Below are 15,783 nucleotides of genomic sequence, written 5' to 3'. Positions count from 1 at the left end.
CTGCTCCCTCTCCCTCCCGGAGCAGCAGCGGGACCCGCCGGAGCAGCCTGCAGGTGAGCTGTCTCTGCCAGGGCTCTGCTTGCTCCCCTCCTGGCCTGTTTCCCTTCCTCCTGCTCTTGGAGGGGCTCAGATCTCACTGTCCTCCCCGGGAATTTCGGGGCGTTTGTTTGCAGGTAGCTTTGGAGACTGAGAAACCACCCGAAAATCCTGGCCCTTGGGAGAGAAAATCCATGGGGAATGGAATGAGCAAGGTACAGGGGGACAGTGGGATGGTGGCCAGCACGTCCTCTCCTTCTGCAGCCCGTGGATGCCCTTCCCAGGTCCCTAAATACAACTGGCTGCACCTTCCCCTTTCCCACACCCCTTTGGAATGCCGAGCACTTCAAGAGAATTAGGAAAACAAACAGGGATTTAAATCCAAGGTTCGTGTCCGAGGTGGGCTCAGTGTCTGCAGGTGTCAGGAAAGTGACAGCTTAAATGCTCATCCCTGGGGTGGTAAAACCTTGGCATTTTCATCCTCAGGGGTAACCGGGGTCCCTGCAGGGAAATTCCTCCCTTTCCACCCTCGGGGTGTGCCCCGGCAGTGGGGGAAGCCTGGTTTCAGTGCTGCCTTTTCCTCCGGGGCTGCAGGAGGGGATCGATTTCTGTCGGTGTCCTTAAATAACCACTTGGAATGTGAGTCCTCCAGTTTAAAATTAGGCTCTGGGACAACAACAGTGAGATCAGATCAGGGTAAACTCCCTCTTGCATGGCTCTGGTGTGGTTTAACACCGAGGATTCACCTGCTGTGAGCTCAGCCTGACGGGCAAAGTGCGGGTTACAGCCCCCCAGTGCCACCAAACCCTTTTGGGGAGCCCAGGCTGTTGTTGCCGAGGGCTGGATTGGCGCAGACACTTTGGTAGGATCCAGTTTTGGACTCCATAAGATGCAGGGCTCTGCATTCCCCTTCACACTTTGTGCTGTGCTGAATGCAGGTGTTTGCACCCAGGAATGGGCTGGGGTTCAGCTGGATGTGAGCCAGTGCTGCTGAAAACCCTAAAACTCCTCAAACCTCAGGGCTCTTCTGCCAGGTGGGCACCAACGAGTCCAGCTGATAATCAGCTCTGTCCTTCTGTGCCTCTGGAAATGCTCTGGTGGGTTCTTACACCCCTTAAACACCCTGAGCTGCCCCTTTTCTCCTTCATAACCCTGCGGCAGCGAGCTGGAGGCCGAATTTGTAGCCTTGACATCTCTTAGCTGCAATAAATATAAATCCTGCTATAAATAGTGTCCATCCATGCCCAGCTGGCAGATGCAACCTTTGAAACTCCACAGGATCACATCCAAACTCCTCCCGTTTCTGTGCTGAGCTTTGCTGAGCTCTGCCCTCCAGAGGGCTTTGGGCTCAGCCTTTCCTGGTTGTTTATGATGATGATCCATGGATTTGGCTGCTTGGTTTGGCATGGCCTGGGGAGTTCGGTGCCAGGTGTCCTGGTCCTGCTGGAGCCAGACCTGGAGCTCATTCCCACCACATCAGATGTACCCTGTTCCCAGTGCCATCTGAATTCTCTCTCCTTTTTGTCACCTCCCAGATTGTCACCGGCCTCTACCTGGGGAATATTCGTGGTAAGTGTCTCTCCCTGCCCCTCAATGGTGCTGTGGGCAGCTGGCAGGGCTGGAGGATTCCTCTCCTTGGCAGCTCCACGTGCTGCCAACTGGGAATCTCAGCATCTTCTGGAGCTCCAGAGCTGCCCCAAATCCCCATCCCAACTGCCAGTGATCCCAGCCTAGCCCAGGAAAGGGAGCTGTGGTCACCAGCCATGCTGGAATGGAACATCAGCAAATTCATGGCATATCTGGAAACCTGCTCAACAGCAAGGGCCCAGCAGCCTTTTCTGGGTTATCAGGGTAGTTTCTGGTTCTGGGGGTGGCTTTAGGAACCTGCTGAGTACCCACCCATCCATCCCAGGGGGATTTTGCTTGGAAGGAAATACACAGTCTCCTTCCCTGCACCGTGTGGGATGAGAGGCAGCGGGAAAGGGTTGGAATTGGGGTCACGGGGTGGCAGCAGGGCAGGTAATTCCCACCTGGCTCCCATTCCCAGACTCTGAGGACCACGAGAACCTGCTGAGGAAGGGGGTGACCCACATCCTGTCCATCCACAACCACGCCAAGCCCGTGCTGGAGGTGCGTGCCTGGGTGGGGGGCCTGGGGACCACCCGGGGCAGCGGGAGCTGGGATGAGACACCCGGGAGCTTCTCCTGGCCTGGGCAGAGCAATGCTGGATTGACACCGATTGGCGTCCATTTACACCGATTTACGCCCATTTACACCAGGCAATGCTGCCCAAAGGATCTCAGTGATGGATTTGGGGAGGGGGCCGCGGGGTGCTTGGGGCATCACTCGGGGGTTTTTGGGGGGGCAGGCGGGACCCGCAGCGCTGCGGGGTCGGGCCCGGCGGGTGCTGCCGGGGGGTCCCCACGAGAGGGCGGCGGCGCCCCGCGAATGGAGCCCCGGCGGGGAGGGGACGCTGCGGGACACTGCTCCGTGTCCCCGCTTCTCCGGCCTCGCCGAGCCCCGCAGCGCCGCGGGATCCTCGGTGGGGAAACTGAGGCAGGAGGGAGCTGTCCCTGGGATGATGCCGGAGGTGTTGGCACATAAATCCTGCCCGGACGGTTCCATGCGCCAGGAGCAGCTGCGGGTTCGGCTCCCGGGATGTGTGGGCAGTGAGGGGCGCGGCCGTGGGGTGCTGGATACCTGATGGGGAACAGGGACAATTTCCACCGTCCCAGGTAGCTCCAAGCCCCGTCCAACCGGGCTTTGGACATTCCAGGGATCCAGGGGCAGCCACAGCTTCTCTGGGCACTCTGTGCCAGGGCATCACCACACTCACAACCAAGAATTCCTTCCCAAAATCCCGTCCAATCCTGCCCTCTGGCAGTGGGAACCATTCCCTGTGACCTGTCCCTCCAGCCCTTGTCCCCAGTCCCTCTCCAGATCTCCCGGAGCCCCTTCAGGCCCTGAAAGGGGCTCTGAGCTCTCCCTGGAGCCTTCTCTTCTCCAGGTGAGCACCCCCAGCTCTCCCAGCCTGGCTCCAGAGCAGAGTTTTTCCAGTTTTTGGAGCATTTCTCTGGCTCCTCTGGACTCTCTCCAGCAGCTCCACATCCTTCGTGTGCTGGGGGGGCTCCACCCCAATGTGGGGATGCTGTGGGAAGGGAACGAGACCACCAGGACCCCTCATCCTTTTTGGGGCCGCTACGGGGAGGGAACCCCCAAAAAACCCAGGGGAGCCTTTCCCTGTTGTGGCAATGAGTAACGGGAGTGGGACAGAGCCCCAGGGAAGGACAAACAGCTCCGGGCCGGGCTCTGGGCAGCGGCCGGGGCTGGTGAGCGGGAGGCTCGGCTGGGTGGGGAGCAAAGCCCGTGGAGTGCTTACAACATGGAGCAAAGCGCACGGAGTGCTTACAACAGGGAGCAAAGCGCATGGGACGCTTACAATGGGGAACAAAGCACATGGAGAGCTTACAACGGGGAGAAAAGTGCATGGAAAGCTTACATTAGGCAGCAAAGTGCAGGGAGTCCCTACAACTTGGAGCAAAGCACATGGAGCGCTTGCAACGGGGAGCAAAGCCCACTGAGTGCTTACAATGGGAAGTAAAGCACACGGAGCGCTTACAACATGGAGCAAACTGCACAGAGCGCTTACAACGGGGAGCAAAGTGCACGGAGCAGTTACAACGCGGAGCAGAGCCGCGCCAAGGGGAAGCGAGCGGGCCCGGGGCGTTGAGCAATGTGTCAATCACGGCCCCGAGCCGTGACCGCAAACCCCAGCGCCGCTCCCGTGTCCCCGGCGTGGGGACACCCGGCCCCGCGGCGAGCCCGGGATTCGCCCAGGCTACCAGCTGCGGGTCGGATTATCCCTTTTTCTGACCCAGGTTTGAAAGGCTCTTATTCCATTTTCAGTCCCATGAGAAGGGTGAGACTGTACGGGTGTTACAATTCATGCCATCACAATCAGAAGCCGAACTGTTTCCTAATTACAGCACACGATAAGCGTTTCTTGGCCTATCAGCTGTTGCCACACAATGCTGTTAATGCCTTAAAGCCAATTATCCAAATGGTAAATACTTTATCCAAATGGTAAATTGTGGGTCCTACTACAGTGCACCTTTCGTAGTTCTATTTTCATATTTATGTGTTCCATACACTCACCTTTCATAGTTCTATTTTCATATTTGTATGTTCCACGCATTCACCTTTCACAGTTCTATTTCTCCGAAGTATCCAGTCTTATTTGCAAGGCCATCCTTTGAAACTGGTTTCCAGTTCCATTTCTCTCTCAACGATGTCTGTCCTATCCCATGGCATTTCTAACTCAGCTTTTTCTCTCTCAGAGTTTGCACACACGTGCATCCTGTGTGAGCTCTCAGCCAGGCTTTGAGGACTCTCTACAAATCCATTTCCCAAAGGTGTGGGTCGGGGTTTGGGGTGGGTTGAGGCCGTTTTGGCTTCTCCACGGTGGATTTGATGGCATGGTGGCTCTTCCCAGTGCGGGGAGAGGTTGGGATGGCACCAGGCATGGAGCTGTGGGTGAGGTGTTCATGCTCATCCTTACGATGTGGGTCATTCCAGCACAGAATTATCCCTGTGCCCATCCTGCTCTGCGTTTTCCTTCCATAAATAAACCAATTTTTCCAGCCTCCTGGGCTGGAGGCTGGTCCGGGTGTTGGGTTACCTGAGCCCAGAGGGACCTGATGGAGATGGGGCAATTCCTGGCACTCTGTCTGCAGGATTCCCCCCCCCCCCCCCCCGCCAAATTTTGCTAAGAAAGGATTAAAATATCCCCCAACCCCCAGATAAAAAGGATCTAAATTTAGCTCCGAGCAGGGAGGACCGAGGAAGCGATGTTTTCAGGAGAGGAAAGTGATCTGACCCAGGCCAGCAGGCAGCAGATGATTTATGGGGTATCAAAAGGATGAGGAGAACTCATTGATAAGAGTGGCTTTGTCAGTGCACATCTTCCTGGTGGAGTTTGGGGCTCCCTGGCTCTGTTTTTGGGGGGGCTCCTGAATATTTTAGGTGTCCCCACAGCCTGGCCTGTCCTGTGGGATTGAGAGGAAAACACCTGGGGTGGGATGGATGAACCCATCCGGTGCAGTGGAGCAAACCCCAAAGTGGTTTTCAGCTTTTTTCTCCCCTCAAGGTCAACTGAGAAAGGAAAGAAAAAAAAAAAAGGAGAGAAATGGAGGATTTGGTGATTCTTGGAGGTGTTTTGTGACTATTTTATTTTGTGTTGCAGGACATGACCTACCTGTGTATCTCAGCCTCGGATTCATCCAGTCAAAACCTGTAAGTGGTTTCCCATCCTTTTTCCTGTTGGCAGCTGTTGGTCAATAAAATCTCAGGTTCTGCGGGATGAAGGTTTAGTCCATTCATGCTGTGAAATTTCACATAATCCCTGAGCTTCCCAGAAGCTGGGGTTCATTTTTTTGGTGTGGTAAATAACACTTTAGGGCTTAAAATCTATTTTTCATGTGTGTTTGCGGTCAGGAAATGTAATTTTTCATCGAGTTTCAGAATTATTCCACTGGGCAGGATGGAAAATCAGAGTGTTAGAAAGATGATTTGTGTCAGTCTTCAAGATTTTTTTTTTTTTAAGAGAAATTTATTAAAATACAAATTTTTTTTCACCATATAAAGCACAGTTGCTCATAAGTCTTGGGTTGCTGTTTTGGAGATGAAGCTGCTGAGAGGAGCTGGGAGGAGTCCTCAGGATTTTGTGGGATGCTGCGGGCAACGGGCACCCACAAATCATCCATTTGTACCAGCAAATTGGCACATCCACGGGATTTTCCTCTGCAATCAGACCCTAAAAAAGCATCAAAACCCTAATTTCCCAGGCCCTGCCTGTGGAGGTGCTGGTTTTTCCAGCATCCTCGGGAGCAGCCATGCCCGGGGGTGGAATTCTGCTTGCTCATGCTCCCGCTGAGCGGAAAGAGAAGCTTTACAAGAAAACCCTGCCTCAGCAAGAACTGGGATTTTTTGGTTGCTATTTCCCCCCCCCCCCCCCCCCCCCCCCCGCCCCGTTCATTCCTTTGCGTTTGTGGCGTGTCTACGAAAGGGAAAAAAAAAAAGAAAAAAAAAGGGAAAAAAAAAGAGATAAGGCTGCCTGCAGGAAGGAAGAGTTCTTCAAGAAACTATTTTCTGCTCGTCGGTTTATGCCACGGATTTCACAATCCTGGTGAACTTCGTGTCCTGCTTGTGATTCGAGAGCTCAGCGCTGCCATTCCACCCCCTGATCCCATGCTTTGAGGCTGCAAAATGCACAGGCAGAGCTTTCCCTCTGGGAAAAAAAACAAAACAAAAAACCCACCCGTGGAGTGGGTGAGGATGGACGGGGGAGCCAAATTCCTTTGGGATGGGTTGGGACGGGGATGCACGAGCAAAGAACGTTCCTGCTGGTCCTGCTGAGGGGCTGGAGGAGAGGATTGGGATCTGGAGAACTTGGAGCTGTGTGTGGGCAGCACCTGCCGGCCCTGGGGGATATTGTCTGCTCCGTGAAGGTCAGCAGGACGAGCAGGGAAATCCCCTGGGACGAGGGAAAATCCCTCCCCAGTGGTGATGCTCCGTTTGCTGGAGGATCCTTGGACTGACATCTCCTTCCAGGAATGAGAGGCTCAGTATTTTTAGCCTGAACGTGACGGCAGAGACTCCCTTATCTCTGTTCCTGGGCAGCAGAACCCTCTACTATTCCTGAATAAGTCCATATTCACAAATTTAAATATAAGGAATATATAAGGACTTCCACCTCCTTCCAAGGTGCTGAGCCCAGCGTTCCCAGGGCAGGGCGAAGGGCAGCACCCTTTTCCATGGCCTAGCAGGGATGGAGGAGATTCTAGAGAGTTCCCACAGGGAAAGCAGCTCCCTTGACAGTGGGAATAACTGCGGGAGGTCATGCCTTGGCTTCTGAGAAATCAGGAAGGCTGCGTGGGCTCACGCCCACCCCATCACGCGGAGCAGAGGAAGTCCGGCTCCGGAGCAGAGGTGCTGCCAAAGGGATCCTCTTCTCCTGGAAAACCCAGGGCTGCCTGGCCAGGGAGGCCACCAGCAGCACAACGGACCAGTAGCAGGTTTTCTGCCTCAAAACTGCCCCAGGCCTTGCCGTGGCTGAGGAGGAGAGTAGGGATGGGCAGGTTTTATTGGAAGGAGAGGAATATCTGGCTCAGTGTGAGATCTCAGTGGCACAACAGCAACTGGAATCCCATCCAGGGATGAGCTGGAGGGATTTGTCTCAGCAGAGCCTGCCCTGAGCACCCAGCTCTGTCCACCCAGTGCATGTGGAATTAGTTATCCTGTTTTCCGGGTCTCCATCAGGAAGCCCTGGCTCCCACCTGCCCCGTTCTGCTGTTTGGGGGAATGTGCCTCCTCTGCTTTGCCAGCAGCTCCTGCTGGCGCTTTGGGGAATGCAGGCAGCAATCCACGGTCGTGCCTGTGCTGTGCACACCTCTCTGTGCCTGCTTTTGGAGGGGGGGAAATGTCTCCTCCCTTTCCCTTTTTCCCTTTCCTTCTCTCCCTTCTTTTCCCTTCCTCCCTTTCCCTCTCTCCCTTTCCCTCCCTTTTTTCTCCCCTGCTGGCCTCTCTCCATCTCTCCCTAGGAGGGAGGCAGGTGTTTTTGGCACTGTTTGAGGATTCTGGGTGGGGCAGGAGAGCTGGGAGAGTTCGTGTCCCTTGAGGTGACGCCTTTCCCTGCAGGCCGGTTTCTCTGCCGGCATCACCCTCATTGCCTCATCCCTCAGGAAGCAGGAAATGCCCTGGGATTATTTCCTCCAGCTGGCAGAGGAAGGATCTCTGCTCCCACCCCACGCTGGTGGCCCCGGGGTGGTGGAAAACCCTTGGGGGTGACAGTGCTGCTCTTTGCGGGGTGTCCTGGTGCCCTTCCCTCCTCACCTGCTGCCTCTGTCCCCGCAGGCTGCAGCATTTTAAGGAGTGCATCCAGTTCATCCATGAGTGCCGGCTCGGAGGGGGAGGCTGCCTGGTGCACTGGTGAGAGCTGCTGCCACCCCCCCTCCCAAAAAGCGTCCTCGGGGGGTGGGCTCCCAAAAAGTGTCCTCGGAGCTGAACATCCCTGGGGAGGAGGAGGAGGGAGGAGAGGAGAGGGAAAAAGCCAGCAAGGAAGGCTACGGGGTGGGCTTCACCTTTGGATCCACGGGGATGGGGGGTCCTTGCACTGCCCACCTGAGCATCCAGGATGTGGGGCAGGCTTGAGGAGGGGACAGCGGGGGTGACAGCAGCGCTGAGACAGCTCCTTACCCCCTCCCAACCCATTCCTGCTCGCACCCCGGAGAGGAAATCTGCATTCCTGCGGGATTCCTGCGGGATTCCCTCCCTGACATCACTCCCGGGGCCTTCCCAGCCTGGCAGGGGTGTCCCGCAGCACCACCGTGCTGGTGGCTTACCTGATGACAGTGACAGAGCTGGGCTGGGAGAGCTGCCTGGCTGCCACCAGGGCCGTGCGCTCCTACGCCAGCCCCAACCCGGGATTCCAGCAGCAGCTGCAGGAGTACGAGAGCACCCTGCTCCGGGAGGTAAGACCCCCGCCTTGGAGGCATTTTTCGAGCAGGCAAAGCTCCTTTGCATGCAGCTCCCTGCGCAGCCAGCTGTTTGCCCCGGCTGGATTTTTGGGAATGTCATTGATCGCCTGGAGATTTGGGGGTTTGAGTGTAAAAAAACGAAAAAGAAAATTTTTTTAAAAAAGAAGAGGTGCCTTGATGTTATGTGAGCGCACTTAGAAAAGCTCTTAAAAACCCTAAGCTGGAAAACCCTAAAGTGGAAAACCCTAAAGTTGTTTTCTGGGGTTAGGACACAGCGGGAGGGATGGGAGAACAGTTCGTTCCCTTGGGAACCTCAGGAAGGAGCCGGGCCAATTCCCGGGAACGCAGCACGGAGAGGGGGAGTGGGGAGGGAGGAAGGCTCTCCTGAGGAGTTTCGGGATGTCTGGGCATGCTTGGATCAGCCAGGGCTCCCTCTGCCAGCAGGTCCCCGGCTCTCAGGGGCAGGTGACGAGCAGGAGCAAGTGTGGGTGGAGAAATCTGTTTCCTCCCCAAAACGAGGTGGAGCAGCAGGTTTTGGGAGAGCAGAAGCTCGGCCTGGATGGGTTCCCATCCCGTGCAGGGGAGGGAGGATGGAGCAGAGCCCAGCTGGATTCCAGCAGCTGGGAGAGCACTTAGTGCCGAGAGATCAGAGCTGCACTTTTGACCTGGAAAGCCTTCGAAAGCACAGGGAAAGGCCTTGAAAGGCAAAGGGAAAGACCTTAGAAAAGCAAAAGGGAAAAGGCTTTTAAAAGCACAGCTCCCACCTGGCTCTCCAGCTGCCTCCAGCCTCCCACTCTGGACTCTGCTCCTTTGCCCGTCCCTGGGGTCCCAAACTTCCCGTGGGACACAGGGAAGGGTAACCCTGCACAAGGGATGTCACAGCTCATGTCATCACCCCTAAATTTGGTGCCAGCCCTGCAGGCAGAGCCCCCCATCTGCTGCAGCCGTGGTGGCAAACAGGACCCTGTGGTCCCTTGGGCCGTCCCCAGCGCTTGGAGGGGATTCCTGTCCCCGCAGGAGGGAGCGGGGACAGCGAGTGACACTGGCCCAAAGGCCAGCCCCGAGTTCCCTTCCCCGGCTGCTGTCATATGAGGGACGTGGCTCTGCCCCGTTATCACCAGCTTGCAGAAGGAGGGTGGAAAATGCTCCGAGGGATTACAAAACACCCGAGGTGCTGGAGATTCCCTGCAGGGCTTCCCCTGGCCGGGGCAGCTGTCCCCAGCCCTTCCCACGCTCCAGCCACCGCCCAACACAGACCCTGCTGTGGGGTTTGGGGTGCCCTCCCTCCATCCCCGCTCCCAAAATCCACACTGGGCTCACTGGAGACGCCACAATTTCCTCCCTTTCCCTTCCAAGCTGCTTTTGCCTCCCCTCACAGCTCTGCCAGTGGCTTTGCAAGCCTTTCCCTGAAAGACCCAAGGCACAGCCAAGGGTGGAGGCTCTTTGGATGTGTTTTTTCCTGCGCTGTGGGGTTTAGCAAGAGCTGCCTTTTCCTTGAAACTCCCACTCGTGTTCCCCGTGATGTCAGCACTGGGCAGGGAATGGCCCTGGTGTGTGGAAAGCTCAGAGGGAAAAAGAAACCCAAACCCCTCAATCCTCGGTGGTTGAAACCTGTGAGGAGCAGGTTGGACCTTCTGGGGACCTCCTGGGGGCTGTGGTGCCTCAGTTTCCTTCATCTCAGGGGGCTCAGACGGGAGGGAGGAATGGGGAAGATGCTCCAGCCTCGCTGCTGGAGCGTGCAGCTGCGGTTTCAAGCTGGCAAATGGGGCTTCTCTGGGCTGGAGGGGATAAAGAAGGAAGGAAGGGACCAAGAGCAGCGGCAGGATGGTGGGTAAGGTTAGAAAAGGAAGTCAGAGGGCACAGATGGGCAATTCTGGTGACAGACCTGTCCCCTGCGGTGCTGGCACTCCATGGCCAGGCTGCCTTTTCCCCCCCTGCTGCCATCCCAGACTGGCTGGGTGCTCCCGACCTGGAAGAGAGGAGGAGGAGGAGGAGATGGAGGAGGAGGAGGAAGGCAGTGGGTTGGTGGTCAGCACTGGAGGAAACGGGCTGGAACCACTTCTTGCTCTGGCTTTAAGAGGAAATGCCTGACAGCAGCTTCCCCCATCTCCCACTCGCTCCTTCCCTCCCCCCGGGGTGGTGGGAGCAGCTCCCGGCCCGGCTGGTGGGTGCTGAGCCCTGCTGGGTGCCAGGCAGCCCTGCCCATGGAGCTTCACCCCTCTGGATGGTTTGCATAGAAAGGATGTTCCCCCTCTCCATGAGATCCTGGCCCCAAATCCTGTCCCAGTCCCTTTGGGTCTCCCTTCCCAAGGGTTGTTTTCCAGCAAGGAACACAGCTCTGGCTCTCAGGACCTCCCTGAGCAGGAATCTCCCTGTTTGCAGGTGGCAGTTGTGTAACAGCCCTGGTGAGTCCTGCTGTTCCGGAGAGTGGATTTGGGAAATCCAGACATTCCCAGTGGAAATCCCCCCTGCCTGAGCTGATTTTCCCTGGCTGCAGGAGAGGGGGATACCACCAGGGTCATTCTAAACCTTTTTTTTTTTTTTTTTTTTTTTTTCCCTTGTGGCTCACCCAGAGCTGCCAGCCCTGCTGCCCTGCATCCCAAACCTTTTCTGGGACCTGGGACCTCCTTTCAGGAGGCCAAACCCACAGCCAGGGCACCTCACGAGGGTTCCAAAGCTGGGCAGCTCATGGAGCTGCTTCCTTTTTCCACTGGATCCCCTGGCTGCATCCCATCCCTGTCCCTGTGCTCCCCCATCCCAGGGCTCCAACGCTCCCACTCTGCACCCTCTGCACCCACAGGTGCCCTCCATCCTTTCCTGGAGGTGTTTGCTGTTGCTGCCTGTGCTCCGACCACTCATCCCAGGAATTCTTGGCTGGGGCAGCTGGTTCCCAGCTCCTCAGGGAGATGGCAGAGCTGTTCCCTGCGAGCCCTGGGCAGCCGGAATGGTGAATCCTGGCACAGCTGCCCCTTCCTGCCCACACTCCTTTCTGCTGAAATTTGGGACTGTCTGGCTGTTTCCTCATCCCAGCAGTAACGGGAACAGTTTCTCTGGATCATCCCTGGCTTCCAGGCCTCAGCCTGCTGCCAGCTGGCCCCTGGCCACCAGGTTGCTCCTGGATAATCGGGATCAGCGGGATGAGAGGTTCCCCACAACCTCCTGGTGGTGAGCGAGGTGACAACAAACCTGACCCACCTTGCAAGGACCAACTCGGCCGTGCTGATTGTGGGGAAAAAAAAAAAAAAAAAAGCTTTGGGAAGCATTCCTTACGGGAATTCAGGCACACGAGGAACAGCAGCAGCAGCTTCTTGGCAAGGAGAGATAAATAAAGCTGCTGTCCCAACTGCAGCCAGTGTGGGAAGCTGAGGGTGCTGCCAGCTCTGTGCTGGGGATGTGGGGAGTGCTGGGATGGGGGGATCCTGTGCACCTGTGCTGTGCTGAGTGTGAGCTCCTGTGGGATTGGGACCTTCCTGCGTGCTGGATGTGCCCGGGGATCCCCCGGCCTTGCTGGGGATGCAGCAGGAGCTGCTTTGCTCGCTGCTTTCCCCTGGAGGTGTCACAGCCCTGCTCTGTCTCTCTGGGGTCTCTCAGCTTTTCAGGTCACCCTGACAACTTCTCCTGGCTTTTTCCCTGGCAGTACCGCGCCTGGATCCGCCGGGATTACGGCAGGAACCCCTTCCAGGACCAGGAGGAGCTGCAGCGTTTGCTGGGCCGGCAGCAGGCGGAGAGCGGGGATTGCTCCTGGCTCGGCTCCGCGGCTCCCACCTTCCCTCCTCCCTGCCGCGCAGGTGGCAGCAGATGGATGAACAGATAAAGCAGCCGGCTGCTCCCGGGCAGGCTTTGGCCCCGGCCCTTGGAAAACTCCCGTTTTCCCTTTGCCAAGCACCTCCAGGGATTCGTGTCTAGGGCAGAAATCCACCAGCGCCAGCAGGGGCTCCGGGGTTGGAGCAGGGGGACAGGACTCACAGAGCGCCCCCCGCCAGCTGCCAGCTGCAGGGAATGGGTGACAGCGTCCTGCTCTGTCCCATTCCCCCGTTCCCAAGGGATTACAGCCACTTTTCCACCCTCAGAGCAGCAGCCAGGCCCGGCCCTCTCTCCTCATGACAATATCTGGGCTGGCAGAGCACGGGGAAGGTGATGGAGAAATCCCAGGTGGGATGAGATGGAGAGAGGCCACCTCATCCCCTGCTTCCCTGAGGGAGGAGGGATGAATCCCGGGCTGTGGGGGTGCTGCTGAGCCTCGGCTGGCACCCACTGGGAAGGGGAGAGGGGCTGCAGGTGTTCTGGGGCTGCCCCTCGCTGTGCATGGAGTTGCCCAGCCCAGCCTGTCCTTGCCTGGTGAATATCTGGCATTTTCCTTATCCCAGCCCCAGGGAGGGAGGAAATCCAGCAGTGCCAGAGGCTGCCTGTCCCACTGCCTCTATCCCTGGAGCCACAGTGGGTTTGGCTTTTCCCTGAGCCCCACCTGAATGTCCCTGCTTGCCAAAGAAGCCAAAAGCTTGGTTGAATTCACTCCACCCGTGGACCAATTTAACTCTGTCCCTCTCGAAAAGCTTTTTTAATACCAAAAACCCGTGACCATGCCCAGTTTTCCATCCCAAACTCAGACTGTGCTTTTCCAGAGCTTTCTTTGGCAGGAATTCCCCCCCATCTGCCTTACAAGGAGGGTCCCATCCCATGGACTCAGCCCTTCAACCCTTCCGTGCCATCTTGGGCCTTTTACTATAAATACCCTGTTTGTCCTCTCAAAAATGTCCGTTCTGCAATTCCTTCTGAGAAAAAGGGATTCAAAACCATTTCTAGGAATCCTCTTGATGAGGATTTCTGGGTACTCGTCGTGTGACAGCACCAGGGGTAGCTTGCCCAGGTCCTAATAAAGAAGAGAGTGATTAAAGTCATGAGGGTGCCTGGACTTGATTTGTGGTGTTCCTGGTGGGAATACAGGGATGGACTGAAACGACCTCCCTGCTTCTGGTTTTCTTCATGAGAACCACCAGCAAAATGGAAAGTTTTAAATATTCTGTGTTTAGCCACGATCTATAGAATTCCAGGGGGGAAAAAAAAAAAGGTGATTTTCCCATTTCTTTAGATGGAGAAAAGGGTCCCTGTGGTCGTTGTTCCACATGGTAGTAATGGGAAAGCAATAATTGGGATCGATGGAGTGGGCTGAAGGGAGGCAGGGCAAAGGGGATTAATACTGGATTTAAAGCCTCTGTTTTCATTTTAGAAAGCAGAAAAAAAAATGGAACTTGCACGTGGGGACGAGAAAAGAGAAGAAAGTGGGAGTTAATAGGAAGTCATTGGAGATGGGTGATAAGCAGAGATTAGATTTGCAGCGCGGGTGATAAGCACCACAGCCAGGGTGGCCCTGCCCCTCCCGGCCATCCCCGGGCTGCAAACACTCCCCAGGGAACCACAGCAACGCAGCAAAACTCGGGAAAAATCCCCCCAGATTTGGGGAACCACCGGGAATGCTTCCCCGGAGCAGCAGCACCCTCCATGCCTGACATCACAGCCACAGCCGTGCCCAAAAAGTCTCCTCCTAACCCAAATTTCCCTGTATTTGAGGGTCATCCCATGTGAATATACTGATATAGATACATTATATTTACATAAAAATGTACTTTATATTTTTATAAAATATAAAATGTATATTGATTATATATTTATATATTGAATATATTTTTCCACTCTGGCCTCCATCAGCAGGACATGAGGTGGATTTAGGAATTCTGGGAGCTGGAAGGCAAACCCTGAACGGATAAAACTGAGCTGGTTTCCACTTTTTGAGGGTTAATTTTTTATCCTCCTCACCCCAGGGAATTTGGATTTACATTTCCAAGCTACCCATGAAGCTGCAGAGCTAAAATGAAGCTGGGAATGATGAAGTCACCTTGCTCCACTGAAATGAATCTCCAGATCTCCAGAGGGGATGGAGAGTTTGGTTGTGTGCAGACCCTCTAAAATATCCCAACTTTTCCAGGATTTTGACAAAATAAAGAGTTTTTTACAGGAGGGTCTCTTATCTAGCAGGAGGAGCTGGTGATGCGAAGCCCCTGCAAAGCTTAAAATTGTATTTTTGGTGAAAAACAGGAAAATTAATCCTGCCTGTATCTGATTGCAGAAGGTGTTTTTGGCTCACCCCGAATCTCCTGGGGGGGATCCAGTGAGGATCAGTGGGGTGTTTAAAAACAAGGAGCACTCCAGCCATTCTTTATTGGAAATGACAGGAAAGGTTGTGCACCTCGGAGCGTTATTTTTATTAAACCATCTGTGCAGCTCCATACATTTCCCATTTCTCTGTATTGCCCACGTGGGAGTAATTATGGTTTTTCTTCCAAGAAATGTGTGTGTAATCTGGTAATCCCAAAAAAACCCCCCCTCTGAAGTCAGGCTGCAGATGGTCCTTTATGCTCTGGCGGCTCTGTCTGGGTTTGGCTGGGCTGGGGAACACTTCGGGACACCAAATCCAGGCTGGGAACAGTGGGAACTGCTGGGGCAGACAGAATGGGAATGATCCAGGACTGGGGTTGGTCCTGAAAGGAACTGGGAACTGCTTGGAGGTGAACTAAACTGGGTCTGGGGATGGACCAGCCTGGGACTGGGAGCGGGAATGGACTGAGCTGGGACTGGGGACACTGGTCTGAAACTGGGAAGGCTGATTTGGGATTGGGGATAGAGTGATCTGGGCCTGGGAAGGCTGATTTGGGATTGGGGACAGAATGACCTGGGACTGGAGAGTGACTAGTCTGGGACTGGAGAAACTGGTCTGGGACTGGGGAAACTGATCTGGGACTAGACTGATCTGGAACTGGGGAGGTTTGTTAGGGGATCATGGGCTGAGGATGGATTGATCTGGGATCGGAGATATTGGTTTGGGACTGGGGATGGACTGATCTGGGACTGGGAAGACTGCTCGAGGACTGGGGGAACTGGGTTGGAACTGGGAATGGATTCATTTGGGACTGGGAACGACGGGACCGAACCGTCCCGGGACAGACCCGGGACAGACCCGGGACAGGGGCGAACTAACCACGCCCCCTCCACCCAGACCACGCCCCGTCCAACATAGACCACGCCCGCTCCCGCCCAGGCCCCGCCCCTCCCGGTCAGCTGATTTCGGGGAAAGCCGCGCTTTAAGAGAAACTGCGGCGCGCGCCCCGCCGCGACGCCGCTCATTGGTCGGCCCCTCACGGCCCCGCCTCCTCATTGG

General features: G+C 55.7%; 1 protein-coding gene across 1 annotated transcript; it reads left to right on the top strand.

Moving 5' to 3' along the window:
- Positions 1-30: 30 nt before the first annotated feature.
- LOC136304556 (dual specificity protein phosphatase 22-A-like) lies at positions 31-13,613 on the top strand. The gene is made up of 8 exons (XM_066208067.1): positions 31-53; positions 174-251; positions 1,572-1,605; positions 2,084-2,166; positions 5,279-5,328; positions 7,948-8,022; positions 8,393-8,564; positions 12,208-13,613. Exons 2-8 carry the CDS (start codon positions 231-233, stop codon positions 12,382-12,384), a joined length of 612 nt encoding a protein of 203 aa, XP_066064164.1. The 5' UTR covers positions 31-53; positions 174-230; the 3' UTR covers positions 12,385-13,613.
- Positions 13,614-15,783: the final 2,170 nt, after the last annotated feature.

This window comes from Chamaea fasciata, unplaced genomic scaffold (genome assembly GCF_029207755.1).
Source record: "Chamaea fasciata isolate MVZ Bird 193981 ecotype frontalis unplaced genomic scaffold, bChaFas1.0.hap1 SCAF_121, whole genome shotgun sequence".
NCBI lineage: Eukaryota > Metazoa > Chordata > Aves > Passeriformes > Sylviidae > Chamaea > Chamaea fasciata.
This window is presented reverse-complemented; position numbering and strand designations above follow the sequence as displayed.